The 17,128-nt window shown below is 36.8% G+C and overlaps 1 protein-coding gene across 8 annotated transcripts in view; it reads right to left on the bottom strand.

Moving 5' to 3' along the window:
* The window catches only part of HECTD4 (HECT domain E3 ubiquitin protein ligase 4), a 112,829-nt gene that overhangs the window by 70,299 nt on the left and 25,402 nt on the right, over positions 1–17,128 (bottom strand). For all 8 annotated transcript variants that reach the window (XM_039504791.1, XM_039504792.1, XM_039504796.1 and 5 more), the window contains exons 3-13: positions 15,543–15,632; positions 15,036–15,166; positions 12,364–12,472; positions 10,857–10,995; positions 9,745–9,915; positions 8,842–9,034; positions 5,440–5,601; positions 5,212–5,325; positions 3,022–3,162; positions 2,403–2,635; positions 1,740–1,885 (exon numbers count right to left, since the gene is read on the bottom strand). In XM_039504791.1, coding sequence (XP_039360725.1) covers positions 1,740–1,885; positions 2,403–2,635; positions 3,022–3,162; positions 5,212–5,325; positions 5,440–5,601; positions 8,842–9,034; positions 9,745–9,915; positions 10,857–10,995; positions 12,364–12,472; positions 15,036–15,166; positions 15,543–15,632 — 1,629 coding nt within the window. The remainder of the gene's footprint in view (positions 1–1,739; positions 1,886–2,402; positions 2,636–3,021; positions 3,163–5,211; positions 5,326–5,439; positions 5,602–8,841; positions 9,035–9,744; positions 9,916–10,856; positions 10,996–12,363; positions 12,473–15,035; positions 15,167–15,542; positions 15,633–17,128) is intronic.

The raw sequence follows: 17,128 nt of genomic DNA, 5'->3' as shown, positions 1-17,128 counted from the left end.
AGTTTGTCCCCTCTGCATAAATTATTCACCGTATCAAGGGTAAGAGATCACCCTTGTGCACAGGCGTGTGCTCCTGATTGCTTATACTGTTAAAGGAGCAACTATATGGAAATGTTTTACCTTATTAAATGCATCTCATATCAAACATAAGCGTGTGGTCTACTGTTCATTTTACAAGAGTGAACTGGAGCCAAGATTTCTGCAGTTTTTTCCCAACTCAGTCACTGACTCCAAGACTGATCACAGTCAAGTCACTTTGAAATGTAGACTTAGAATAGCCATAACCACATAGAGAGTCTACATTTCATAGTACCTTACAACACAATTTATTTAAGTCAGAAAATATGAACCTCAAAGTTAACTTGGAATTTATTATTACTACAAGAAGAAGAAATCCTTCCTGATCTTTACTGATCTGCTCCTTTGCTTACATAAGCTACAATGCTTTAATATATTTGCTGACCAAAACCAATAAATCTAGTCAAATACTGTAACAACTACTTAACTGTTCTATCAATATCCACTGTGTAAACAGTCAGCAGCATATATAAAACCTGAAAAGACGGCCTTCAAACCAAAGACATACTACTATTCTGTAGTGCATTTAAATAGCTGTATACATTTTGTAACTTAGTGGTTTATAAGAAAGGCACAGGTTGATCTTTGGAAGATTTTGTTCTCAAGCTTTGGAACATTTCCCACTTGAAAGCAGATTTACAATCTGTGATTAGGACACCTGAGACAACATTATTTCCCCTTGAGATGCACATTTTCTGATTCTCTTGATACACAATTGCATTTTTTCCACTTTATTGTCCTCAACTTGGTCACTCTGCTGTCATGACAAACCACAGAAAAGTTTCACAGCTTGTAGCTCAAATGAGACAGCAGTGCAGTTCAGGCTCAATGACACTGTTCCTTCAGCACTAGTGCCCAGTGTGCTGGGGAGCTAAAGCATCTGCTTGGATAATACTGTTAGGTGCTGATGCAGCAACACAAAGACATTGGGCTCACCCCATCCCAGGATGCCTATATAACACAGGTTCCTCATCCCTAAACACAAGTCTCCTGCCACCCCAAGCCACCTGGACATCCTTGCAACCCATTTCATACTTTGCCAAAATCATCCTCAACCTATAGCATCCCCAAACCCCACTCACTCCACTTGTCTCCACACCCCTGGTCACCCCCACCCCCCAAAAAAGTCTCAAATTTGCTTTCTGAAACATTGCTCTAACCACCATCATTTACACAGATTCTTTCACCTCAGAGCATATATAAACCACACACACACAAACACACTGTACCCATCACTGAAATGCAGCCAAGTCTTGGGTGAAACATTACAGCTATTTAACACCATACTCATGGTTAGGTTAAAAGAAAAAGAAAAAGTGTAGCCAATAGGAACTGCAGGAGCAATTTAAAGTAGGCATAATGTAGTTATTGCATACTGCATCACCATCACCACTTAACATCCTGCATTTTTCTTCCCCTCCAAACCAACCAAATTTGCAAGATCTGATCATATTTATCTAAAATTTGCCACAGGCATAGTTTACACACAGAATCCTGGATTCTTATAACAAAGTTCAGATTAGCTGTATTTTTAACTTGAATGGCTCAGTGAACTAAGAAATAACAGTAAACTAAGAAATTACGGCCAGGTTATGATTTTTCATAACTATCATTAATATCTTAGTTTCACTTCATTTTGACAAAGTAACATTGATATTTACCTGATTGCTAGACAGACCTCCTTCTGAATTTCAGGGCAAATCTGGCTCTTTGGTGCCATCAGTAACTGCCAAAGTAAGAGGCCAGACCTTCTAACAATGTCTCTGTTTCTCTCAGTTTGGGGGCTGAAGAAAAATTTAAAAACCACCTACAAAAACGATAGTTAGAAAATACAGCAATATTAAAAACAAATTTCTTCTCTACTCAAGGGAAGTGCTTCATACAGGAAAGTCTCTATAACAAAGTGGCTCAAATGGAAGCAGAGTTAGGCCAACTTTAAACATTTTTATGGCCACTCTAAATAATTTCTCCAAGGTTGCTCAAAGTTGGTGGTAATCAGGAATTGAATCCAGATCTACTGAGTCTGCGATCAGAGCCTTAACAAAAACTAGACAAACCACCCTTGTCCTTGAGCAAATAACTTAACCTCTCTGGATCTTATCCAATTTGTAAAACATAGATAAGAACTCATAGGGTCTAATTTTAGGCTATAACACATTCTAGAAATGCAAAATAAGAAGTTATCTCTAGGTTAATGTCCATTAGCTCTTCTCTACTCAATACAAAGTCACCATTCATTTTAAAAAAGGCTTACTTGTTGGTCTGCATTCTTAAAGTCTCCTTTACAGAGTTTATTTTAAAATATATTTAAGATTTGTTTATACCTGAAAGACAACAAGGATGCAGCGTATAATGCAAGTATCTCCATTCACCATAGCTTTCTCCATGATGTCGCAAATACTGCTGAGATGGTGTGCTTCTATGGGATGTTGTTTGCCCAAAAAATTTGTTATTGGGAGATTGTTACTGGCTGCAAGCAGATTTAGTTGGTGTATGCACATGGCACCAACATGGTGCAGTAACTGGTTGATAACCTCATTTGTGGTTATATCATCTCCTGAAAGAAATAAATAAATGGACATACTTTTCTCTATGAACACAGAGGTGCATGTATCAAGTTTACATTCATTTTTAAAATATGTTATGAAACCATCATTAGCATCAATGAAATTCTGCAGCACTTCAGAGCTATCATCTGCATTAAAGGTAAGAGATTTCTGTTCAAGTTTTTAGAAGCGTTAAAGGCAGAAGTCAGAAAACCAATAAACATGCACAAAAAAAAGCTTTTTTCTTATCTTCAATAAAGATCAAGTAATTTTGTAATATGCTGTAACTAACCTTGTGGCTTTCTGAAGAAAGTATGTTCAGTGCTTTATGTGAGTTTAGACTATGTTAATCTCATATTTTACTTACACTTATACAAAGTGCTGACTATATGCTCACCTCTAGGCTCTGTGATGATATGACTAACTCCCAGTCTCTGACAGACATAATGGAATGCTTGGTTTCCAGGATTACACCATTGATCAATATAGTCATTAGAGCACGTCCATATCATGTTATTCCTAGTATCATAACATGCACCTGAAGAGAGAATATACAAAAAAAAATCAAAATAGTTTTTATTTATTAAAAAGTTGTCTGATGATAGTATTTTCTATTGGATTTTTTTTCTTGGAAAGCAATGCAAACCTTGCTATATCAGATGTGGATTTAATGTGTTTTCTAAAGTTAACTCAATTACATTAGGTGACACATCAAGCTGCTTAAAGATAAGGGTTAAGAATAACAATCTTTTAAAGCAAATTTCCTAATGTGGTTAATGCAAACCCCTCATTCCTCAGTGTCCTTATCACTCAAATTGCCTGCTACCAATTAATCAACTGCCTGAAATACTGGGGCTAGCATCTTATGCTCAGGAGTTGGCACCACCATGTTGCACGACAGACACTTGAGAAAATTACCGTACTTAGTGATGGACATGGGGGGGGGGTGTGTTATGTCATTCGTTTTTTTTTTTAAGTTACCATGGACCTCAAAATTTTTACCCTTGCTTATGCTGCTGTTCAAGAAAAATAGATAAAGAAGTTTCAAATATTTTAGCTCTCTCTATTCATAATTAATTGCATTTGTTTTTAATTTAATAGCCTTGCTCTTACTACTTTGCAGGTTATTTATATAGCTAGTGACATGTATGGTGCTGTGCAACTGGTGAAAAGTGGTAAGCAAACAGACCTCTGGCCTGAGCAGCTTACAAGTCGGCACAATACATCATAAAAACAAGAATTGTGTGAGAGCGTCATAGCTGGATCTTTAGAAATTATATAAAGGAGAGAGAGGAAAAGTATGAACTTGGCAGTATCCCCACTGCATGAGATTGCAGAAAATTCTTCTATAGGCTTCAAGTATCAGAGGGGTAGCCGTGTTAGTCTGGTTCTGTAGAAGCAGCAAAGAATCCTGTGGCACCTTATAGACTAACAGATGTTTTGCAGCATGAGCTTTCGTGGGTGAATACCCACTTCTTCGGATGCAAAGTGACTTGGGTATTCACCCACGAAAGCTCATGCTGCAAAACATCTGTTAGTCTATAAGGTGCCACAGGATTCTTTGCTGCTTCTATAGGCTTGTCTAGACTAGGATAGAAGATATTTAAGCACATTTCAAAACTCAAGCATAGATTGGACTAGTTGTATTGTGACAGGCGTTAAGTGGACTGAGGTGAACTATCAGCTTGATTGATTAACATGTTAACATACTCCTAGAGTTATTACTGCGCTAGAGTTTCAAAACTTGTTGGCCAAAGTGTTTTAACGAACATTAAAAAAAATTATACTTTTGATCCTTGTCAATGGGAGTCCTATACAGATCCTAGTTAATTAAGCATTGTTTAAAACCTGTTGGTATCTATTATATACCTATCTCATAGAACTGGAAGGGACCTTGAAAGGTCATTGAGTCCACTCCCCTGCCTTCACAGCAGGACCAAGTACTGTCCCTGACAGATTTTTGCCCCAGATCCCTAAATGGCCCCCTCAAGGATTGAACTCACAACCCTGGGTTTAGCAGACCAAAGCTCAAACCACTGAGCTCTCCCTCCCCGCTTATCTAGCATAGCCAGTGTTTAACAATTTATTCCTATTCTACTTTGTATCCTTCTGACTATTGAGCTGGCAGAAGCAATCCAAGTCCAGAATGCAAATGTAAGTGAAGTCGTGAAAACCAAAGTCACAGGGAAATAAGAAAATATAAGCAGAACACCTTCCTGGTTAATATATTTATTTTTTAAAGTAAAGATAGGAAAGTTCAAATCTTCTAAACATTGACTCTTTCTTTTAAAGAGTCTGTAATACAACGGATATTAAAAAAACCTTCCAAGTTCTCTCCATCTAAGGTCAATACCTCTTCTCACTGTCTACAAGAGAGAGTGCACCTTCAAAACTTGCAAACCAAAGCATAAGAAACCAGGAAAAAAGCTTTCCTTCAGAATTTTCACATCACATCTTCTAAGTTGTAATTTTATTTATTTTTTACAAAAAAAAAGTGGAAGTTACTGGAAATTGAAAGAAATAATTTAGAAAATGGAGATTGCTATCTCCAATACTGAATGTCCCTAAAAATAAATGTATTTCTTACCAAGTCCTGGTATTAGAGCACCACGTCCCAGTGAACTTCCTGCAGCATCAATGAGATCTGCTCGGCTTGTGAACTGCCCATCTGAAATATTGTATACCAAGCTAGAAGCAAGAACTTTAAAAAAATAAAAATAAAAGAAAATCTCCAATTAATTTCTCAAACGTTTAAAATATGATAAAGAAGAGAGTCTCTGAAATCTGCTGTAAGGATAACAAAAAAACAACTTACTTTTCAAAGATGACAAACCACTTGTCCCACCAAACAGTGATCGTGTCGCAGAGCTGCCTGACCCACCTGGAGGTGGGACCAACATCACCAAATATGATCCACATGTGTACATTGGAGTCTTTCGTAACATTTTTAGTGGTAGCCCACAACTAGTGTTAGCAGCTGAAATGTTAAATAAAGCAATGAATCAAACAATTATTTCTCTAAACAATTCGTAAGATATGGAGAGCAAGCAAGACAGAAGTCCTAAATATAATCTGTTTTGGAGTTTAAATAAATCCATCAGAAATACTGATAAATCTAACATTTTTGCAGGCTTTGGAAGTTACTTGTGGGTCTGGCCAGTGGACTCTAAAGATCCCCCCACACACACTCATTAGGAGATAATTCCTCAGAGGGCATGCACAGTTTCAGTGGCATTTTAAAATATAATTTGAATAAAACAATCTTTAAATATGAATAAAAACAATAAACCCTAGTTTCCATAATGACAATGATGACAACGACAACAACAACATCAGAAAAAATAGAAACCTAAAAGCTAATAGAAGGTATAATATACAGAGAAGCAAACAAAAATCTGTCCTAGGGATGTCTAAGATGGTAAAATATCACGAGCAACATTTTAAAGCCCAAGGAAGTTAAGACAAGAGGCCCTCTGGGATTCACTACCACTTTTTAATCCCGTGAAATCCCCCTACCCTGGTCCCATATCCAGTGAAGCATGATGATCTAGCCTCCAGCCAGAAGGTGAGGGTGGAGCTCCAGCCAAAGCTGATCAACACTGCTCTGAATACTGACTGTTCAAGAGGAACCCATATTTTATTTTCTGAAGCACTCCTATTCACTACTAGGCAACATATAGCTTTTACAAGATCTCCACTATACCTCTTTCCACTCCCTATCACAATCTAAAGGGTACGTGAAAAACACTAGGAAAATATTTGCAGTGGTGTAAATGTACATTCCACTGGTAAGAGAGAGCATTTTCTTAACTGAGGAACTTATAACAACATGTAACTGGATCCATGAGATATTTTAAAATCCATATGCATACAGTAATCTCACCATTAGTCAGTGAACCCAGGGTTCCAGGTTGTTTAATGCATATTTGAAAAAAGGGAGAGAACTATTCAAGACATACCCATAGAAAGTTTGTCCTGAAAAGGAACTTTAAAAAAATCCTCAGAATGCAAAGAAAATGATCAGTACACTAGTTTAGACAGGGTGTTTGAATAAAATGAAACTTAATATAGTAGTTTCAATAAGGTCATAAAGAACAGTAATACTGTAATATATAAACAATTAATCAGTATACCAATAACAATGTCACACACATTTGCTATTTCATCAATAATGAAGAGGTACTGCGGAATAGTGCCCAAAAAACAATTCCAACAGTGCTACAGTGTGAAAAGAGTACTCGATGAGTGCTTTGAATGGGAATTGGACCTGTTTATTGATGTCCCAAACAATATGGTGTATCACCACTGGAGTATCCCTCACCTCAATATGAGTTTACACAAGTATAATGAAATTTCATAACACACATGGTCACTGGCATAAAAAATAAGAATATGATTAACAATTTCTACTGTCAACAGAAATGTTAAAGTTCATTTTGAGAGCTTGGGACACTTACTGGAAACTGATTTAGGATTTTCTGAAGTATCCTATTCATAGTAAGGATTAATAATGCCAGAAGAAAATAACCATGCTATTGTTACAGGTTTGTCAATGGTTCCATGTAAGCCTTTATTTATAGCCTAAAAGTGAAACATCTTCTGAAGAAAAAGATCCTTTCGGATTTCTTGGAAGACTTTTAAGGCCTCTAAGTATTGCCTCAATGTACTATTAATGCCATTTTTAAATCCTTATGTAATCACTTATGCATCTAGCCTCACCTCATTTTCCTCCTATCTTTATCTCACTGGCAATTCCATTACCCCCTTCCCTCCCAACACAGGCTCACAATCCTGGAGTTATTTTTACTCTTCCTTCATTTTCTCCCCACATCAAATCTATCATGAAATCCTGTCAGTTTTCCGTCTACATTATCTCCAGAATCTAAACTTTCCTTTCTATACCCGCTACCAAAACTCTGGCCCAAACCCTGATAATCTTACACATAACTACTCCAATGTCATCTTTGGTCTCCATGAAAATTGTATGATCCTCCTCAAATCAGTTCAGAATACATCTGCTAAGCTCCTCTTGGTTGCCACTCCAACCACCGTCTGCTTCTCCTCAAATCCCTTCACCGGCTGTACCTTCCCATCCCCATATCAAAGACAATATCTTGGTCCTTTAGGGACAAAACAACAACAAATAATCACTTAACCATGGAGTTGACAATAAAATTAGTTTTCTGGGAGAGTAATCAAGTCAGTTTTGTCTGACACACCAGTCCTATAGTTTAGCCATTAGTTTTATTCTTGAACGTTCAATTTTCCTATAGATCTTTTGGAAATGTACAATTAAACAGAAGAGAGGAGCTACCTGACTAAAATCAAACTATTATGAGATCTTCAGTGAAATAAGTTTCACCAAAATCTAGGAAAGCTTTATACGTTATGGCTGATGAATTTTAATTTTTAGCCCAATTAAAGGAGTTTAACACAACATCGAGATAAAGGGATCCAGATGGCCTGTAAAAATAATTCAAGATCAATCTGCAGTACAAATTAATTTGATCTTTACCCTACTTTTCTACAATTCCTACATTTAAAAAATGAAAACCCTCATTCTGAAATATTTAAATTGCTTCTCAATCAAAATTTGCATTTTATATACTGCAGTATGTTATGCTGAATGTAAAATTAATCTAAAGAACCACTCATACTGAGCTTTAAATTAACTTTAAAATGGTTTAACTGTTCCTACTGCCAGGGCCGGCTCCAGGGGTTTTGCCACCCCAAGCAGCCAAAAAAACCCCCAAAAAACAAAGAACAACAAACAAAAAACAAACGCGATCGCGATCTGCGGCAATTCAGCAGGAAGTCCTTCGCTCCGAGCGGGAGCGAGGGACCCTCTGCCGAATTGCTGCTGAATACCAGAAAGTGCCGCAGCAGCAGGGTATTTTATATGAATATGAACTGTTATTTTGCTATTAGAACTTTGAATGTTAAGCACTTGCACTGAAGTATGTATTTGCATCAAGTATTCCAAAAGCAATTATCTTTACAAGAAATTCACACAACTTTCAAGAATTTTAATAAATTCTAAGAAATTCATAACAGTAATGTATATGATGGCAGTTTAAAGAGCCTAAATTAAAAGACTCTATATGTACAGGTATGTAGGATTTTCAAATTCTACAGTTAGAGAAATAATTTTGTAAATATGCATCACTGCAAACAAAAAATGAAAAATTATTGTAAAGGAGAAGAGAACTCTTCTGACCTGCTTGGTCCTCTTTCAAAGTATTGGAAATTGTAGAGCCAGTTAAAGCAGCCAGTGTTGCTGATGGGGAGGCTCTGTACCTTGAAAGCCTGCTCAGAAGCATCTCATTTATACTCTTTGCAGATTCTCCCTCTTTTCTCATTAGTATAATGCGCTCCTGTAGAGGATTTGCTATACATATATCATTTTCTACCTATGCAAATGAAAAAAAAAATCCTTAGATATTTAAGTCCCTAAGAGATTGAGGATTTTATTCCTCCATGCTCGCAAAATGAGAAGAGAAGCAAAAACCAGATCCAGATGTATGCAAAGAAGTCTGATACCAAGGTGATTGGTGTGACTGAAATACCTAGAAATACAGATTATTATATCATGGCCAAAATCATATCATGACTGATCATCTTTAGACATTTTTTACTTTGGAAAATACAACAGTAATAGTCCAGTTGCTATAAATAAATTTCCAGAAATAAAGTTGAAGTTAACATTATACAAAACCCAGTATTTAGATGATTTTTTAACTATAGCAAATAATACAAAGTAAGCAGTCTCCACTTAGTATATGGCACTTACACTAAATTACTGTTTCAGTATGAAACAGAGTAATAACGATGCTATAATATATTTCACACTAACAACACAGGTTACAAGCAAGCCTGCAATATTGGAATGTCCTTTGGAAGTGCAGATTTTATAGTATGGCTTTTCATCCTGTTAAACACTATGTCAACTGCTTGTAATATTTTGACTGTATTCCTGAAGTTATCTACTAGCACTCAAATGAACAATTAACATGTTGAGTAACTTTATTAAATGTTACCATTTTAAGAAGTGTTATTCATGTCACTAAACTAAGTCTGCTACAAATAAACAAATTGCTAATTTAATTGAAAATACACTTACTATAAGTTCAAAAATATCCATAAAGACAGAGTGTCCCTTTGGTGTTTTTTCATTCAGGCTTGCAGGAGACCAGATCCAATAGAAATAGGTACCATCTGAAGAAAGATGTACTGTGGTCATAGTACTGCCAACTGGGAAGTGATTTACTGGCATGGGGAGTATGTGACATACCTAGAGATCAATAGGAAAGCAAGAAAGGAGAGTTCAGTTCACATTTTGAAGCTGTTCTTCAGACTATTAATTTAAAAAGTTAGTGTTTTTAGTTATTCTAGAGCAAGGCTCATTAGGCTTACTTATCTAGTTATAATTTGCTATGATTTGAGGGAGAATACAGTTTGCCAAATAAAGGTATTGTGTACTAACAAATTCCATGCTAGCAAGACACAGTTATCCATCTAAAAATAGACAAAAGATCATGGTTTCAAATTGCTGAAAAATGTATATAGTACTATCAGCAAAATGTAAATATTAATATAGTTATCTGCTTTATCCTACTTTACTGAAATGTCTGCTCAAAATTCTGGAAGGAAACTCATTTAATGAGGAATCCAAACACTTAATTTGAGGAAACATATTGTATATGGCTGGAAACAGACAAACAGCCTTACTCCTTATTCTTCAGTGAAACTTCTTTAAACCACAATGGAAAAACATTGTCAAGAGGGACAGTTGCTCGTCTGCAAAACACAATTATAGCGAGAAGTGAAGGTGCCAACCATTCTTGTACTTAAGAAAAATGGAGGCATCGGGGGGAGGGGGAAGGTATGCTCTAAATATATTTGGTTTGAAGATAAAGATCATTTTGCTTTGTTTTAAAATACTATTAATTTGTTATGTGTGCGCATAAACACTGTAACACAATGTAACTTGTAAGATGGTTTGTGAGGCAGGACATGCAACTCTACCAGTGGGAATCTGCAGAAGCAGTTTCATGAAGGGAAAAAGCAAACTCTCAGCACAAGAGAACTAATTAAATTTAAATTAGAAATTTTGCTGAAAGTACATCAGTATTATTATTATTATTGACAATTTAAGAATATTTCCTTACTGTATTACGATTATAAAATAAAGGCATGAGGGTTTTGGTGATTTTTTTGTTTTTGTTTTTTTACCTGAAGGGTATTCTGGTCAATGACCTGGAAAAGGGAGTGAGGCTTATTATCAAAAGAGACAGGCCGATGAAGAAGTTTGCCATTGCCAAAAGCAACCCATCCAGTCTCCAACTCCTCGTTACGACAGTATACAAAGCCTCTGGGGAAAAAGCAGGACATTACAAACCTTTAAATATGCTGCACCTTTTCAAACATTTCTTGAGCTTTGTTTGAACCTAGCTACAAAGGCATGTATTTATTTAACGTAGTAACACTGGTTTTAAGCATGTGAAGACTCTGAAGATTCAAGAATCATAACCAAGGAAAGAATGAAGAGATAGAACAATCTCAGTGCTAATAATTTGTATTGTGAATTGCACAGGGCTGAAATTTGTAACATAGGCGATATAAATTCCTAAATACCAAGGTTTGATGCGGACATGGTGGTGAAATGAGATGGATGGATTTTAAGCAGCAGGCCGCGACTTTTATTAAACTTAAACACAAGAAAGTGGCACTACCCATCCATAATCGATACTCTCCTATACCAGGCATTTCATTGGTTCCAATGTAGGAGTCCTGTAAACCCCACCATACAAACGGTAACTTGGGGTAGGCTCTCCTCAGAGCTCAGCTCGTTCCAAGTCCAACCACCCACCCCTCCATGAGGGGGACGGAGGGTACAGAAGGAACATGACCTCGACCCATGAGGGACTCGCCCTCTCCCATGAGCCCAAGGCCACCAACAAAATCCCAGGTTTTTTACCTCTGGGAACCATTAATTTTATCTTTTCAACTCCACTGGAAAAGGGCCGCAAGTTGCAATGATTTCATAACTCAACCACGTACCTCATTTAGGTACTATGCCTATTCTTACTCAGCCTACTGTGGCTTGAAGGTGCTGTGAGGAAAGGTGAAAAATTCCTTGGTCCTCTCCCAATTGGCTCATGGGAGAAAAATTTCCTTCCTGACCCCCCAAACGGGTGACTGGCTAGTCTCGCAGTACCAGTCAGGCCACATTCCCATGCCTAGCTCAGGGTGGGACAGAGTCAAAAGAGCTCCACATGGCCTCCTCATGGCCCCTGACTCAGGTTAAATCCTGGGAGCTAGTGAATGCTGGTCAATCAGCTCCCCTTGCTCCATCTGGCCAATGGATATCAGAGACTCCAATGTGGGGGGGGAGCTTCCTCATGTCCCTCAGTGACAGTCTCGTTCCCTAGGTACAGAGGCTGTCCCACTTGCCACTGTCAACTGCTCCCAGGGAAGAATAAATTTATGCCTACAATATTCTATAAAGGAAAACATCTCAAAATATGGACCATGTTAGACGAGGAAGATATTTAATGGCAGTAATTTTCAATATAAGAAGGGGGGAAAATCAAATCACTAAATCTGAATCACTGAAAAATGATTTAGTGAAAAAAATATTAGATGTTTCATACACTTATCAGGTCCTCTGGTGACAAAGATTTATCTAGATAGGATAATAGATCTGCAAAGGCAGAAATATCACAATACTGTGGCTTACCGTAAAGTACCGTGTAATCCAGATCCTAATTTGCTTATTCCTCTGCCTACTGAATTAGTTGTATAAAGATAAAGTCCATCTGCTGCAAGACAGCGCCCTAAGTCTGCATCTGAAATAGGAAGGAAGCATTGAGTGGAGACCTTTTATGGACAGCAAAGCTACAATGATCATGTCACTGCTGCTGTTAGGACAGTGACTGAAAACCAATGAGAGCTCCTCTTCTTCTCTGGTCAGAAGAGGTAAAGTTTATATTTATATATAAATTATTATTTGTATTACAGTCACTTCTAAGATGGCCAATCAAGGACCACTGCCCCATTTTAGTAGGCACACTACCATGCCTGAATCCAGTTATGCATAACTGTATATTTACAATTTACCCACATTGCTAATGTATATATATTAAAATATGAAATAAATTATACAAAAAATGTGAAGTGCTTCCAAGCAACTTGAATGAGAACAGTGTAACATGCTTATTCAAGTATGCAAAATGGCGTCAGGTAACAAACTGTTTTCTCAGATATGGATGATATACACATTTGAGAAGTTCCCTATTTCTGTATTGCTTTCTTATCTGTTATGCAATATGGCTCAGAGTTTAAGTTCTAATCTTAAATTCCTCATATGTTCTGATTGAGAGTTCAGAACCTGATCAGAGAGCCCCTGCACATTTTTGGCTGCACACTATTCAAGTCTGACTATGGTGCAAGTTAGAATGCTGCATTTAACCATGCTTAGTAATAGGACATGATCAACAGGACTCATTTTAGATGAAAATGCTTTACCTTCACTACCAGAATCTAAAATTATTCCTTACAATACATTTTAAACATAATTTTCAATTAAATACTTTCAGAAGGTTGTAATGGAGCAGAAGACAATTGTCTTTTGTTTTGCTTGAAAAGAATAGAAGGATTTAACTCCTGTTCCTAGGGTATCAAGAAGAGGCTACTGTTGCTCACACATCAGCATCCTGGAACGGGAGATAACACCCAAGGTTTATGAATGTGGCAAGCTTTTCTGCTCAAGACCACCACTGTAACCTTAACATACTGTTTGTAACTATGTGAAAAAAAATCTAACTCGGTGCATTTAAGATGTAATTGTTGGTGCCAGTAAATGCTGGTGGAACTCAGTATTGCTCGTACATCTAGCCATTTGTGTCTCAGATCTTTGTTAATTGAGAGAAAGATCTTTGATCAAGAAGGATGAGATCTCTACCAAATCTTTTAACTCAAATACATTAGAAGTAGAAGTAGAAAACTAACAAGCAAGCAAAAAAAGATGGAGGGTGGGGGGGAGAATGGAAAAATCTGGCTGCAATGATACATGTACGGCACACACAATATAATATTAATGCAGGAATGTCAAATAACCAGCCCACTTAATGTATTTTGGTAGTTCAGATTATATACTAAGATCACAGAATCTAAGCTTTCATTTTTTTTCCCGAACAAGTAACTTCCTAGCTCTCATGGTTGCAAACATAAGCTTCCAAACATGCATGGAGTGTAAACCAATATATTTGTCTTCCTGAGTCTGTAGGCAAGCTGACACAAATGACTCAGAGGTGTGAATTCCTTTCATCTCCAGTGATCTCACTGAGATGTCAACTCAAGTCTGATGACACTTCAACACCAACAATAACTATTTCATTGCTTACCTTTGTAGCAATAGAATTAGGGAAGTGGTGGGATTGGGAATTGCTGTAGGCAGGGAAATACAGAGTGAAGAACAGGAGAGGCACAGAAAGAGATAAGTCAGAGCAGAGGAAGATGGGTAAGGAAGAGAAAGGACAGAAACATTGGCAGTCCTAAAGTTAAGCACCTTCCCACTAATGGATGCTTAACAGGACAATTATGCATTAGACAAAAAACAAAAGTTTCGTTATAAAAGCTATTCTCAATTTAATCTTTGTGCAAAACTCCCACTGAAATCAGTGAATTCTGCTATGCATATTGCTTGATAGACGCCTAAATGTATACCCCAGATCACTAGCCATGATAAAAATGACATTCAGTCCTTAACAGTAACTGAGTTGTATCCATGCATTGAAGCCAATAGCAAGTGTTTAGTAAAGTGATACAATCCATTGTACTACATCAATATGCAGATTTAAAAATTTCCTTTAGCCAGCTAAAACTTTATTAATTTTAATACAAGTGGACTCTTTTCTTCCATTTAACCTCCTACTCAAAAAAAAAAAAAAAAAAGCAACCAAAGGAAGCTCTATTCCCTCATGTACCCATCTCCATCAAGTTTACACGATTGTGTACTACAAAGATTGTGTACTATTACAAAGATGACCCAGTAATAACAGGCTCCCTGTAAAATTAAGTCCATGCCCATTAGTCTGTTTTTGAATGTGCAAGTTGGAAAACTGGGTGCCTACATAGCCATCTTCTTGCACAAATGTGGGGTTTTGCAGATATAACAAGTGCCTGCATGTTCCTACAGATGCCCAAGTACGCTATCTTCTGAAAAAACATGGCCCCATGTGTTCTCTTCATTATGCCTCATGACTGCTTTTATACTCTTTCCAACAGAAAGAAAAAACTTCTGAAATTCTAAAGCTTTAGATAGAGAAAAAAAATACTCTGTACAATCAATGCAAAAAAAATCTGATCCTCTTAAGTGATTTTAGTATAGTCATAAAACAAACTCTTCACCTTTGTTTTCAGAGCTGGAGCCACTGTTGGCATCAGGTGCAGGTAACATATCTTCAAATCCCCAAGATACCATGTGTTTTCCCCCAAGCAAACAGGAGGGAGATCCAGGCCCGCCTTCCAGAAGCAGCAACCTTTAAACCAAAAAGAGTAAAGAGTAAGATACATAAAGAAAATGTTTTCAGAATAATGATAAAAGCAACAATTAACCAGCTTGAACATTAAGATATTTTTCAAATGAGAAATTTCTTATCACTATGTTACAGTTCATAATTAAGCCATTTTAAGGGAACTTTAGGAATTTATTTTTTTTTAAATTAACACACATTTTATCATTATCCTTCTTCAATTAACCGGATTTTTCCTAGGGCTTCAAAATTTTCATTTTAGTAACTATAAAGTCTTGGATTTGTCAATGGATCACATTTTGAGACTAATCTTTTATCTTTAATATTTACACATTTTCAAGGTTGATGCAAAAGAGCTACAATTAGAAAAGTTATTACCCACCTGTATAATACATCAGCCACAGGCAGGGATCCCAGATCTGTCTGTTTCTGTAATAGATGTACTGTGTGAACAAAAGTTTTCAGTGATCCCCTAGGAAAATAATTAAAATAAGAGTTAGAAGTCTTTGTTCATGGAAAATACACTAATTTGAATGCAAGGCAACAAAGGACAACAGATATTTAAGACAATGTCCAGTGTCCTTGTAAAACCTCAAGGATGTTTTCTCTCTCAACGAGCCAACTTTTTTTCCTGTTTGCATCCTTCTTCTAGATTACTTCCACTCAACTCTGGGGTAACACAAACAAAGAGGGGGCAGAAGGAAGGATTTTATCTAACTGCCAGCCCTGAACCCACTTCTTATTTTGGGCATCAGCTGCCACAGGCAGCTCCATAAACAATATACAAGGGAGGGCAACTGGGAATCACCTTTAGAGCATCTTAGATTCTTTTTATTCATAATTTAAGAAAAATAATGACATCTACGCAGCCTGAAGGACTATATTTGGTTTATAAGTGTTGCAAATGAAGGCTTCAAAGGGAGAGTCAAGTGCTTTCGGCAATTGATTATCCTTAAAAGGAATTTAAAAATCTCAAGCCTAGGAAATAGAACTTGGGGTACACACTTGCAAGTGTTTGTCAGAGAAGTTGAACGGTAGAGATCTCTTAATTGTTTAGGCCACTACCAAAATGTTTCTTATAATGGGTTCTTCCCCAACTGAAGGGGCTCTTTTTAGTAGCTTCTACAAAACGTTTAACTTGCAGGTGCATATAGAAACTAAGAAAGCGGATTACCAGTACATTAGTTTTGTACAAACTTTAGTGCTACACCCTGGAAAAAGCCTCTAATGGTTGACAGTCCTTTGATATCCCGTCTTTGAAATGCTCAATTTCAATTTCCCCCCAAGAATTTTAATCAGTTTTTTAAAACAATATTCATCCCATTGCTTTTGTATCCTTAGGAAAATGAAGCACCCAGGATTGAAAAAGGATTATCAATATTAGTCTTCTTTCAAAGGCTTCTTTCTTTGTAAATGGTGCCCAATGCATGGAGGAGTGCATGGCTTTTGTAGGTAAACACAACACTGTAGGTAGCATTATGTAGATAATTTTGTAAAGACAAGCTATGAAGAAGATCTTCAATTCAATGCCTTTGGTTCATTTTGGTTCCTTTAACCATTTAAATTCACAAAGACATTATCCATGCCTTTTGATAATAACTTAGACATGCCAGATAGCAACCATTGACCCCCAACTGGTGCACAAAACAAATGTAATCTGTCACATACATTTTATTTAATGCATTTAATAGATTATAAACCCTGAAGATACTACTGTGGTCATCTAATCTGACCTCATGTATAACCCGGCACAGGAATTCCCCGAAGTGATTTGTGTTTCAACTATAGCAGATCTTTTAGAAAAAGTTTCAATCTTGATTTTAAAATTGCCACTGATGTAGAATCCACCACAACCCTTGGTAAGGTGTTCCAATGGTTAATAACACTAACTGTTAAATAATTGTGCTTTATTTCTAGTCTGAATTTGTTTAGCTTCAACTCCCAGCATTTGATCTCATTATAACTTTG

Source organism: Mauremys reevesii, linkage group 18 (assembly GCF_016161935.1).
Source record: "Mauremys reevesii isolate NIE-2019 linkage group 18, ASM1616193v1, whole genome shotgun sequence".
Classification (NCBI taxonomy): Eukaryota; Metazoa; Chordata; order Testudines; family Geoemydidae; genus Mauremys; species Mauremys reevesii.
The sequence above is the reverse complement of the archived record's forward strand: the minus strand, read 5'-3'. Positions and strand labels throughout refer to the sequence as shown.